Source organism: Electrona antarctica (genome assembly GCF_951216825.1).
Source record: "Electrona antarctica genome assembly, chromosome: 3".
Classification (NCBI taxonomy): domain Eukaryota; kingdom Metazoa; phylum Chordata; class Actinopteri; order Myctophiformes; family Myctophidae; genus Electrona; species Electrona antarctica.
Genome location: NC_136808.1, coordinates 12,163,688 through 12,175,975, shown reverse-complemented (window position 1 = coordinate 12,175,975; position 12,288 = coordinate 12,163,688). Strand labels below are relative to the sequence as shown.

General features: G+C 43.1%; 1 protein-coding gene across 2 annotated transcripts in view; it reads left to right on the top strand.

The window, feature by feature from the left end:
- myom2b (myomesin 2b) overlaps positions 1-12,288 on the top strand; it is a 74,286-nt gene that overhangs the window by 14,186 nt on the left and 47,812 nt on the right. For both annotated transcript variants that reach the window (XM_079497653.1, XM_079497652.1), the window contains 9 exons: positions 3,196-3,284; positions 3,976-4,026; positions 5,287-5,451; positions 6,245-6,406; positions 7,465-7,606; positions 7,847-8,046; positions 8,926-8,979; positions 9,258-9,385; positions 11,833-12,016. In XM_079497653.1, coding sequence (XP_079353779.1) covers positions 3,196-3,284; positions 3,976-4,026; positions 5,287-5,451; positions 6,245-6,406; positions 7,465-7,606; positions 7,847-8,046; positions 8,926-8,979; positions 9,258-9,385; positions 11,833-12,016 — 1,175 coding nt within the window. The remainder of the gene's footprint in view (positions 1-3,195; positions 3,285-3,975; positions 4,027-5,286; positions 5,452-6,244; positions 6,407-7,464; positions 7,607-7,846; positions 8,047-8,925; positions 8,980-9,257; positions 9,386-11,832; positions 12,017-12,288) is intronic.

The following is a 12,288-nucleotide window of genomic DNA, read 5'->3' as shown; positions in this document are numbered from 1 at the left end:
CTCTAACATGACATGAATAATAATATAGCTTCAGATTATTTTAGACAGAAAAATAAAAAAGGACAAAGAAAATACTTTTTCAGCTGTCCTCAACAATTGCCACCCCCGCGATGGCAGGCTCTATATCGCGTGTGGTCACATATGAGGCGATCTAAAATCCCCCTATGGGGATTACAATGCAAATAAAAAGTACATGAACCAGTGGATTTGCGTCCTCTACCGATATTGACGTCAGACTTCGGTGCTTGCAGGTGGTGTGATCAAATACCCCCACACCAATCCCAACGCACTTGTCAATTGTGTGCCGCTTGTACATTGACTGTTCCCAAAGGAAGTTTTCATATTTTCAGTCCAGCAGTCATTTCAGGTCCGGCCTCGTCGCTGACAGAGAATGACGCCCGTGTGAATTTTGTGGAAAAGTGGCAATATCTTTATTAAACACACGTTTTCTGCCAGAGCTTTCAAATGGATATGAAACTAGAGGAAAATATCTGACTGAAAGTCTCATGAATTTATTATTGAGTGAGTACACACGCAGTGCTACAAGTTTAAATGCAGACGAGGTCAGTCTGCTTATAACCGTGCGCCAATAGGATCGATCTATGGCTGTGTATTTGGAATACATGAAATGTAAGATGACAGGCTTTCTAGGGCTATTAACTTATACTTAATAATAATATATTTATATTCATCTAATATTCAAACATGTATTCATAAGTAGTATTCTTCAAAACCAACTTATAGTTAGTTGATTTAAAATGTATTTGTGTGTGCTCGTGCTTCGGACAAGTGACTTTTGTGCCCGGACAAGTGAATGGGAAATGTACTTGTTTGAAAGACAAGTGCCTCAAAAAGTTAATGTCAAGCCCTGTATATGTGATCGTGATCGGATCGGGACAATTAACCCAAGTTGGAATAAGACTAGCCTACCGGAAATGTTTGTTCTGAATGGTGCTGCTAGAGGCTATGGGCTCATCAAAATAAGTAGTAAAGTGCTTGACAGAGTCGAACGTAATCGTTCGTGAGAGAAATTCCTCCCTTGCATTGCGTCGGTTACGTGATCTATCTCGCTCCGTCGGGTTGAGATCTGATCCCAAGCCAACGCAACCAAATTGCTTGCGTTGCGTACCTTGCGTCGAGGACACCCTGCCTAGCCTGGATCCAGCCCAAAGACCCCGCCCACTCTCTGAGTGGACTCCGTATCTTGGTCTGGTGTTGCACTGTGAACCTATAATTTCTTCGGTACAAAAATGTATTATCCAATGAGAATCGGTGGTGGACAACCAATCAGCACCGAGTCCCGTTTTCAGCGTCATCACGCAGCGCAACACACAGAGGAAGGAGGGAAAAACAACACCAATGGCTACTGGTTGAGGGAAATTCTAATCCCTCAGACAGGAGGGAAATCGCTCAGACAGGAGACAATGTCAGACTGAAGCTTCAAGAAAGCTACAGTCTGATAATCAGGCTACACCCTGCCTACCTGGAGGTCTCCTTTACGCAGGGATGCATGCACCCAGTTAATTAGCAATCTGCCAATTAGATTTTGAGATATCTTTTTTGCAAGTAAAAATGTTGGCCTATAACGGTGGCATTAAAGGAAAAGACCAGGGGTCCTTAGTAGAGCACATTATGCACACAGCAAATTCCACATTGTAGTTTTTGAGATATCTTGTTTGGGATTAGTGTTGGATTGTAGTACGGACATATTGTGTAGCCATCCTTACAGCCCAGTCACAAAAAAGGATTAGCAAAACTTTACTGTGCATTTGATAGTGAGTGCAACTGGTCTCTCTGGGCAGTATTATGCGTGTCTTAAGTACCAGGTCTTATTACTTAACTTAAGACCTGGAGGCGTGGTCAATGCTGTTTGGCCACTCAGAACTCAGAATAGCCAAATGGCATTGATCACGCCTCCATGTCTTAAGTTAAGTAATAAGACCTGGTACTTTAATACTGCCCAGAGTCTATCTCTTATCAAAATGTACTGCCATAGCACTCTGTGATAAGGACAAAGAAGACAGTTATTCACACTCTTAAGACTCAAGTTCTTCTAGTAATGGGCTCAGCTGACTCTGGTTGGTATGTGTTTCCCAGAGGGGGCCAACGACATTCTCTGTCCTGGCCTGAGTCTCAAGCAAGCTCAGCTGTTCAAGCTCTGAGATCAGTGTTATATGATACTCAAGTATCTTCAGACCGTCCTTCCATCAGCCTCTTAAACACACTTAAGCACCCCCCACGCGTGCACACTCACACACACACACACACACACACACACACACACACACACACACACACACACACACACACACACACACACACACACACACACACACACACACACACACACACACACACACACACTCAAGCTAGAGCTTTGCTGTAGGTTTTAGTCATTCAGATTTTTTTCATCATAACGATTCACTCAATTCACGATACAATTCGAATCACGATATTAGGTTCATGATACGTTTTTCAAGATTTTTTAAACGCAAAATTATTTTAAAGACAAAATTATTATTATTATTATTTCTCTTCCACAAATCCATTATTTTCTGCTTTTTCTTTTACAATACTGTTTGTTTTTCATACTGTAGCAAATGACAGGAAACATTTTTCTTTAATCATTTCTCTTCCACAAATCTCAAATCCTGTTTTTAAACAATGGTCTTATACCCTCTTTTCAGTCCTGACGTAGATAAGCCAACTGTACTATCCTCTTTTCAATACTGTGTAGCAACTAGCAAGCAAGTGACAGGAAACATTTTACACAAATCAAATCCGCAAATCCTTATACATGTTTTTATTAAATCAAATCAAATTGTCCCCCGATATATATCGATATATCGTTACAAAGTCATCACTTACCGTCAATTGTCAATTCTAGTTTATAGTAAATAAAGAGTGTAAGGAATCACCTCTCAGTGCTTTGTTTTCTATGATATGCCCAGGGTAGCATGTTAGTCATATTTGGAATGTTAGTCTAACACAGATCATGATCTAGCTGCTAGCATCTAGAGCAGAGACCACCAATACCGTATTTGGGAGCTTGATACAAAGGAATAGATGTTTTTGACTCCAGTTCATGAGTACATTATTTCATCTACAATAACTTCTAGAAGTTGCTTTTGAAACTCGTTAAAATGAGAACAGTAATCTGTAATCCCATACTGTATGTTGCTTTGCTTTTTTAAGGTGTACAACCGATGACACAGCCCAGTACATCGCAACGGCTTCAAACATCCATGGACAGGCCTCTTCCCAGGCCTCTATTATTGTCAAGAGTAAGTCTATTCAGTCTGTCTGACCACAACCATTATGCATTTAACCACTTAAACCCTGTATACTTCATTGGGAGCCCCCAGGGGTCTATACTTGGCCCCATTGGCTCCTTTTTCACTCCACACCTAGGGCAGTATTATGCGTGTCTTAAGTACAGGGTCTTATTACTTAACTTAAGACCTGGAGGCGTGATCAATGCCATTTGGCCACTCAGAATAGCCAAATGGCATTGACCACGCCTCCAGGTCTTAAGTTAAGTAATAAGACCTGGTACTTAAGACATGCATAATACTGCCCCTAATCTCTTAGCCAATCTACTGTATAGACTCGCAACCCAACACATGTTGTGAGCTTGCAGATAGGTTATATTATTTAGGCGAATACCGATATTTGCTTTATTAGCCTATGATAAGTCCTATATGGATGCTAGGGTTCATGTGGTTAATTGCATTCAAAGCTATGCAGTGCTAGCAAATACACAAGTACATTTGAAAGCCTTGATTGGGGATGAGGGCTAACATTCTATTTGTCTGCCTGCTTGTTCTTCTGACTGTGAAACAATGTTATAATAGTGACTGTTATGCTATGATGAATGATGATGGTAATGGTGATGATGTTTGTTTTGTTGTTGGTGATGATAATAATGACGCTATGAAAAAGATGATAATCTTTTCTTTTCCCCCCGCGTTGCAGGGTTCAGGGAGGAGGAAGAGTCCTGTTCTTATGCATGGCTGCCTTTCACTGGTAAAATCCCTCAATTGCACCATTATTCACATAGTTACATGGTGGCCATTTTTGAATGTTATCAACCAATACCAGTAGGTTACTTATCAAGACGATGCAACACGGAAGGGCTACGAAAACATTGTGAAACTGTCTTACGCCGGTTAAGACTGATATTAGGGTTAGATATAGGGTTAGATTTAGGTAATACTATGTGACAATAGCACATTGCAATGTTTTGTTTTCCCTGTACATGTTATTATTTTTATGAAAAGAAATGTGTTGCTGACTATTTGTAAAATAGTACTCTTTCCTATGAGAAAAGTAACGGATCTGTGCAGCATGGGGGTGATTGACAGAGGTGACATGGACTGATGTCGCCACCCACCCTAGGTTATATGTAGAGGAAGTGACACACGGGGAAAGGGGGTAAATCTGAAACGGTGTGTAGGCCTACACGGGAGGAGAGGAGCGCCAGATAACAGTCAGATTATTGTTAAAGTTTAATCGCGTTTATCTGCAGCCTTTGAGAATGAACTGCCGGGAATTAAGCGACGCGCTTAATTGCTGCCACCGTCAGGTGATCTGATCAGCGTTGGGATTGGAGTCCGGTCGGTGTTTGCTGCCAATGGAGTCTACTTACCGCTGAGATCGAACCAAAAGCACTCTGTTGGAATATAAACTTTAAGGGGTACCCCATTTGTATTTTTTGTTTGGCCGTTCAGCGCGGAAGAACTTTGCTTTATTTGGATAACTTGGATAACAAACTGCTAAAGACTATCGCGCGCGCGCCGCGTTCAATTAAAGAAGAGGACGCAGACTTGAATGGACATGAATAGGACACACTGCGAAGACATAACAGATGAATCACAAAATATGCACTAACATCATGGAACCCGCAAGGCAAGAGGAAGAGACAAGAGAGGATGGCCCAGAGAAGAACCACAGAGCAGGAGATGAAGGCACAAGGGCTGTCATGGCAACAAGCCAGGGCACAAGACCGAAGGGGGTCGAGGAGCCTCATCAATGGCCTATGTTTGTTCCTCAGGGAATTTAAAGGCCTAAGTAAGTAGAGCCTTTAGGCTCCAGTAGAGCCTGCTGGCTCCATTGCATCGTCTTGATAAGTAACCTACTGGTTGATATCGGTTGATTTTCATTCAAATCCACTCAGTACGCCATCCTTCTATTCTCTTTTTCTCTCTTCTGCTCATAACCCTTTTCTCTATCCCCCGTCCTGTATCTTTGTCCCCCCTCTCCTCTCCACCGTTCACATTATGTTAGCTGCCATGCCTACCAGCGTCCAGTTCACTAAGATCAACATCACCTTCGTGGAGAAGTTTGAAGCTGTGTTTGCCCACGAGGGAGATTCTGCCACTCTGCACGCCACCATGATTCTTCAGCCCAACCTGGCTAACCTGCAGCCTGAGGCTCTGTGGTATAGAGATGGTAAGTGTTAATGAACATGAATTATTATTGATTTTATCCCACGATTTTGTACACTCCCTCCGCCAACCTGGGGAGAGCAACGGACTGACCTCACTGACCTTCAATGCATGAGCGTCCAAGCCGCTTCTTTTCACCTGAGAGGGGGGAGTTTCCCCGGTTGGACGCAGCGCGTGGAAGGAACACGTTACTCCAACCAGTTCCTTTCCCCTCCTTCCAGCCAGGGGCCGGGGAGGCTGGCCAAGGGGAGGCAGTTTAGAGACCAGGCTTACTGCATGTTTTTTGTGAGCGTACCTACCCTAGGCTAGGGGACACAGGGAGAACATGCAAACTCCACACAGAAAGGCCCTTTCGCCAACTCCACCTAATGTCACCTGATGACACATGAGACATTACGGTACCTTACAGGGGTAGGCATTATTTGAATGTTTTGTTATGGCTTTCCTCTAGCTCCAGTTAGCTCATAACATTAGCTTCTGTTACCACTCGCTCCGCTTTGCGGCTTTCAGAGTATGGGATTTTATGCCATTCTGCCTGTGGGTTTTATGGGTACGTAAAGTCTCCCATTGGCTTAGATTGCAGCGTAGAGGCAGCCGATCGTGAAATAGTGTCCACTACGGTCGTCTTAACAGTCGTCAGTAGAGGTACTAGCAAATGCAGTCTAAGCGCTTTTAAAGCACCTGGCAAAACAAGATGAGACTGTTTTTGTTTTATAGTCAAACCATTCATTTGACATTGAAACCTGTAAAACTAATGTATTAATTTCCTGTTCGTCTGTGCTTTATTACTCCCCCAGGCACCCTTCTGGCTGATTCTAAATGGGTGAAGATTCACATCGGCAGAGGGTGCACAACCCTGAGCATTCCCCAGCTCTTCAAGGAAGACGAAGGCCTGTACACACTGCGCATGGTCACCAGAGGGGGTGTAGCAGAGCACAGCAGCTTTGTCTCTGTCGCAGGTAACGGACGGGATGATGATCATTTATTAATCAAGTCATTCAGCCATGTTTTTATCATCTCACAATATCTGCACGATGATCGGATCAATTTAGAATTTTGAATGCACAACAATCACCATCGATGATTTTTATTTCGTTACACTTTGTCTATTGCAATATGGTGTTTTAAGATGTCTGACTTACTTAAAACACCATATTGCATGCTTTAGTCGTTTAGTGCTTTTTTACGCTGAAAATATCTCCATTTATATTTGGTAAATTTTCTCTGCTGCCTCTTTCTGCTCTTGCAACACACAGGCCATTTTAGACAACTTTTAAACAACTTATTAGTCATTCATAATTAGACTCCAGTGACTGGCTAAGTGTGTGAGAAAGTGTGGGAACCAGGTTAATCCACAATGACATTAACACTGATCTCTGCAAACTAAATGAATAGCTGAGCTATATCTATTGGTGTAGTGAGCCAGCAGTCTGCCAGAGACTACAATTCTATAAGCCGCACTCATGGGGGAGCTCAACAATGGTTAGCCAGCTGACGTTGTCAGTGCATGGCGTGTAAAACAGGGAGAAGTCTTTTGCGTAGTTGAACTGGAAAAAGATATATATATTGTCGGGGAGGTGTCTCTATCGTTACAACAGTCAGTCACTCATATTTGATACAGTCTGTTTCTAGCGAAAATGTTAATAATTCGGCGGCAGTAACATTAGCGTTTTCTCTCAGTCAGTTGATTCTTTATATCCATCCTTTCTATTTTATAGTTTGTCTCCCGTGGTCAGCACCTCCCTACTGTGTGCGCTCCTAACTTTTTTGTTAGATTGTTGTTACCACGGTAACCAAAGCAGATATGTCGATGCAGGGCGGCTTTGCATTGAGTTGTTAAAATCAGTCTGAATGCACAGATCGGATCTGGTCACTTGCAAACGGTAGTGTGAATGACCAGGCCAAAAGATCGGATTTGAGAAAAAAATCGGAATTGTATCGGATCTGACTTGAAGTGACTGCAGTGTAAAGCCGGCCTCAGTGTCTCCCTAAAAAAACCTTGTGTTTGTGTCTATAGATACACCCCCTCCAGTCCCCCTTGCCCCACCTGCTCCTATGGACATCAAGGTCCATGACGCCAACAGGGATTATGTCATTGTCTCCTGGAAGCCACCTAATACCACAACAGAGGGTCCCATCGTGGGATACTTTGTGGACAAGTAAGAACGATGGAACTGGGTAATGGGAATCGCTGCTGTCTTTCTGAGGGGCGCTAGCCCCTCCAACGTCTGGCTTTCGTGTGTGACGTCATGTGGCAGCCAAGTCTATGGACTTTTTACGTTTGTCTGAGGCGCCACTCACTTCACAAAAGTGTGATTTTTATTTACCCTCTAATAATTCACTACGTCTTGTCTCGTCTCGTCTCCTCTCACATCCTCCTTTGTCCCTCTGTTTTCCAGGTGTGAGGTTGGGACAGAGAACTGGGCCCAGTGCAACGACCACCCCATTAAGATCTGTAAATTCGCAGTGACTGGCCTGTTTGAGGGACACTCCTTCTACTTCCGAGTCAGAGCCATCAACGCTAAAGGCATCAGCAAACCGTGCCGCATTTCTCATCCTATCGCTGCACTGGACCCCACAGAGTTTGAGAGGCTCCATGGTATATAATAATACTAATATAATAGGCTACTAATAATAGAAATAATAGTGTACTGTATAACAACTTTGCACAACATAATCACTAGGGATGTCCCAATCACGTATTCTTTGCTCCCGATCCGATTCAGATCATTTGATTTTGAGCATCTGCCGATATTTTTCCTGATCCGATATTTATATTTTATAGAACACGTTTATGCCAGCCCATATACAATATAGTACAATATCCCAAATCACAGACAATATCCAGTCTAATATCATGATATGGATATAATATTGATACTATTTTTTTTTATCCATCTATAAATGCACCACGCCTCTGTCTGTCTGTAAGTCTGTCTGTACGTGTGTACGGCTGTAATGCACATAACTCGAGAACCGTTCGCCCTACCGGCGACTTCAAATTCGACACACGCGTTCCACACCCTCACAGGGAGTGCAGTGCCCGGTGTCGGTCAGACCCACGGTTGTCCACGGTCTGCCCGTTCCACCCAGTGCCAGCAGATGGGTGGAACTGGATCGGGTACTCTGACACGGGTACAACGGGTATTGCATAGCCGGGTGAGGCATGGAACTCCAACTTCCATCGTTACCGACCCTGTACTCTACAGCTGGGCACCGGTCTAGTAATAATAACAATAAAAAAGCGAGTCTATACTATAGTACTTTTTTATAAGTGATTTAAAAGATATCCACAGGCAAATTGTTCCAAAGTGTATGCCCTAAGCTGCTTTCACACATTCACTGCAACTCAGAACCTATCTAGACATTACCTTGCACAGTTTGAAGTTTGGTTTGGTGTAGGACTGTAGAGGATGCATGCTCTTTGAATGTTTGAAAACCTTCATCGGAGATAAGTTGTTGTTTTCTCTTTCCACAGCCATAAGACTGGGAGGAAAGCTGGATGTGGTGTCTTACCATGATGAAATGGAAGGTAGGAATGAACCATATACTGCACACAGAAAATTCACGTATACACTTTATTTCCATAGATTATAATTCGATAGTTATGCCTATTCTTATTTTGGAGTGCACACACTGACACTATAGTGGACTGAGTTAACTAAATACAACTATAAACTATAGGTAAATTAAAGGTTGGTGAAGTGATCTCTTTTTGGTTAAAACTCTCAATCTCACGATTTTTGTTGTGTGTGTGTGTGTGTGTGTGTGTGTGTGTGTGCGTGCACGTTTGTGTGTGTGTGCGTGTAGCTGCGGGCAAGGCCCCTGGTGCCTCATCCGGAGTGGTTACCTCAGAGATAGACAGAACCTACGTTGTTCTGAGCTGGAAAGGCCCGGACTATTGTGGCAAGGCCCCAATGTGGTACTACATTGAAAAGGTAAGACAAAATCCTAGAAAACTTTAACCCATTTTGACCTGAGATCAGATTCTAAAAATGTCTTCTACATCCTGACATTTTTCTGAAAAAGCTATATTTCTATGTCAGTCACTCTTCGATTTTTCAAAAATAGCAGACCTACAAGCTCGTAGCGCACCACTCGGTGGCGCGCTATGAGCTTGTAGATCTGCTATTTTTCAATAGCTAAAGCATAACATAATGCTAACACCAAAAGGCGTTCCCGCCCCAAAATGGGTTAAAGACCTACTGAAATGAAAAATACGCTTTTCACACTTTTAGACCATATCCATGGTAATCATATGGACATGCCTAACAATGGATGCAAAAAAAGTTGTATTTGCATAAAGGCAGGCCTATTAACATAGCACAATTACAAAGTGAGTTGTGGTCTGGCAGAGTTCCAGGTGACTAGCAGCAGCTGTGTCCAGCTAGCCTGGCTAATAAGCCAGACTCAAATCACACTGTCGTGTAATCCGCCGGCAGGCAATTTTCTTTTGCCAACGGCTGATTCGGTCTGGATTATTAGCCAGGCTAGTGTCCAGCAGCAGAGCTGAGGAAACACGGCGCTCATCATCTCCCACAGCTTGTCTATAAAATAACCATACTGTACATTTTAGGTGATAAATACGCCATACAGTTATTGCTCAATCTTGAGTAATTCCACATCCACACCTATTCGTTTAGAACGTTGTTGTCTCCACCAGCCGAAGGCAGGGGGAGAGTATGATTTGCACGCACGTCCGTCCGTGTGTCTGTCCGTACATCCGTGTGTCCGTCCGTCCATCTGTTACCAGCTAATTTCACTATTTTTACCTATTACGGCACTGATCTGCGTGACACGTTGCATGCACACTAACGGCCAAGCTACACCAGGCTTTTCTCGCACGTTTCTCGCGCGTTTTCTCCCGCGCGTGCGTTTAATTTAGGTCCAGTCCTATTTTAAAAAACGCACGCGCGGGCCGCGCGTTTAGGGTAAACGCGCGAGAAAAGCCTGGTGTAGCTTGGCCGTAAGGACAAACCTTTGACCCGCATTTTTCACATCTACGTTTTATAGCACCACCAGGAGGCCCGACTTTTGTAAAAACAGATTTTTTGATATTGCTCCTCAATATTCTGTCCAAAAATCCCGCAAATCGTTACACAGTATCTCTATAGTCATGTGCTCAAGACGGATCTGTCCGATATTTCATATTCCATCCTAATTGGCTAACATTGGCTTTCAAAGTTTGCAGGATTGGCCCGTTTTTAACAAAAAGCCTCAAATCATGAACGCAGCGTGCAATTTACTCTCCTACTAGGCTGAGCAATATATCCCACCCATTTCACATTGGCCTGTTATAGCGCCACCAACAGCTGGATTTTTGCAAAACACATTTTTGGAACAAAATGCTGCGTAAGAAGAAATGGCACAGTTTTCACATTGGCCTATTATAGTGCCACCAGTAGGCCACAACCTGACCTGCCCCGAGGGGCACTTTTTCTAGTTTTCAATATTATGCACGATCCATGGACCATAAAGTTATATTGAAGTCTGTTTCGGTCGATAGCGCCCCTGCCCCCTCCTCCTTTTTTCAATTTTCAGCAGAATTGGCGCTCTAGACAGCTTTTTTCCCCTTTTATTAAAGGTGGCTAGTGTGAACATGCCCTTGGGCTCAGTTTCAGTCACTCACTTCAATAACAGCAACTGTGTAGAGTTGCATTTCTGTATTAATCATAATAATTAATCTTCACCAGGGATTATACAGAATATCATCCCATGGGCTAATGATATTTAAATCCTCTGCCCAAATCAGGATTAACATTAACCCATTTTGGGCGGGAATCCCTTTTGGTGTTTTAAACATTATGTTATAATTTAGCTATTGAAAAATAGCAGATCTACAAGCTCATAGCGCGCCACCGAGTGGCGCACTACGAGCTTGTAGGTCTGCTATTTTTGAAAAATCGTGAAAATATATATATATATTTTTAAATTTCGAGGTGAAATGAAATGAAATGATTACTATATTTACCCAGGGTATCTGGGCTAAGCTCAAGAACTTGTTTCCAGCCAGGCCCTGCTCATAGAACACATTTCATCGTAGTGGTTCAATGCCTTGTTCAAGGGCACTTCAGCGGTGGTAATTTTAACGTGTCGGACCGCTGATTCGAACTGGCGACCTTCCGGTATCAAGACCGCTCTGCTATCCGTTCGGCCACCGCTGCCACCGCTGCCACCCGGTCAGGCCTAAATGGGTTAAACAAACTACGGCCACTGGAATTGGAATGATTCATCATGTAGTCGTGTATAACAACTACATTTGTAACACTGGAACATTGTTCAATATTGCCTTTTTGTGTGTGGGAAAAAAACATAAAATTACACTCTCCCAAACTAACAGTCTCTTTCTGTCTATCTCTTTGTCTATTTCTATGTCTCTTCATAGTTACTGGTCAAGGGGGGATCATGGCAACGTGTCAACACACAGGTCCCTATCCGCTCCCCCCGCTATGCTGTGTTTGACCTGCAAGAGGGTTCAGACTACCAGTTCAGAGTTCTATCCTCCAACATGTATGGAACCAGTGAAGCATCAGAACCATCTGAGACCATTACGACTCTGCAAATTAAAGGTCCTTTTGCTGTTGCTGCATGGATCAGTTTGTATTAACCCATTTTGACCTGAGATCAGATTCTAAAAATGTCTTCTAAATCCTGACAGTTTTCTGAAAAAGCTATGTTTATATGTCAGTCGTTCGATTTTTCAAAAATAGCAGACCTACAAGCTCGTAGCGCGCCACTCGGTGGCGCGCTATGAGCTTGTAGATCTGCTATTTTTCAATAGCTAAAGCATAACATAATGCTAACACCAAAAGGGGTTCCCGCCCCAAAATGGGTTAAACAG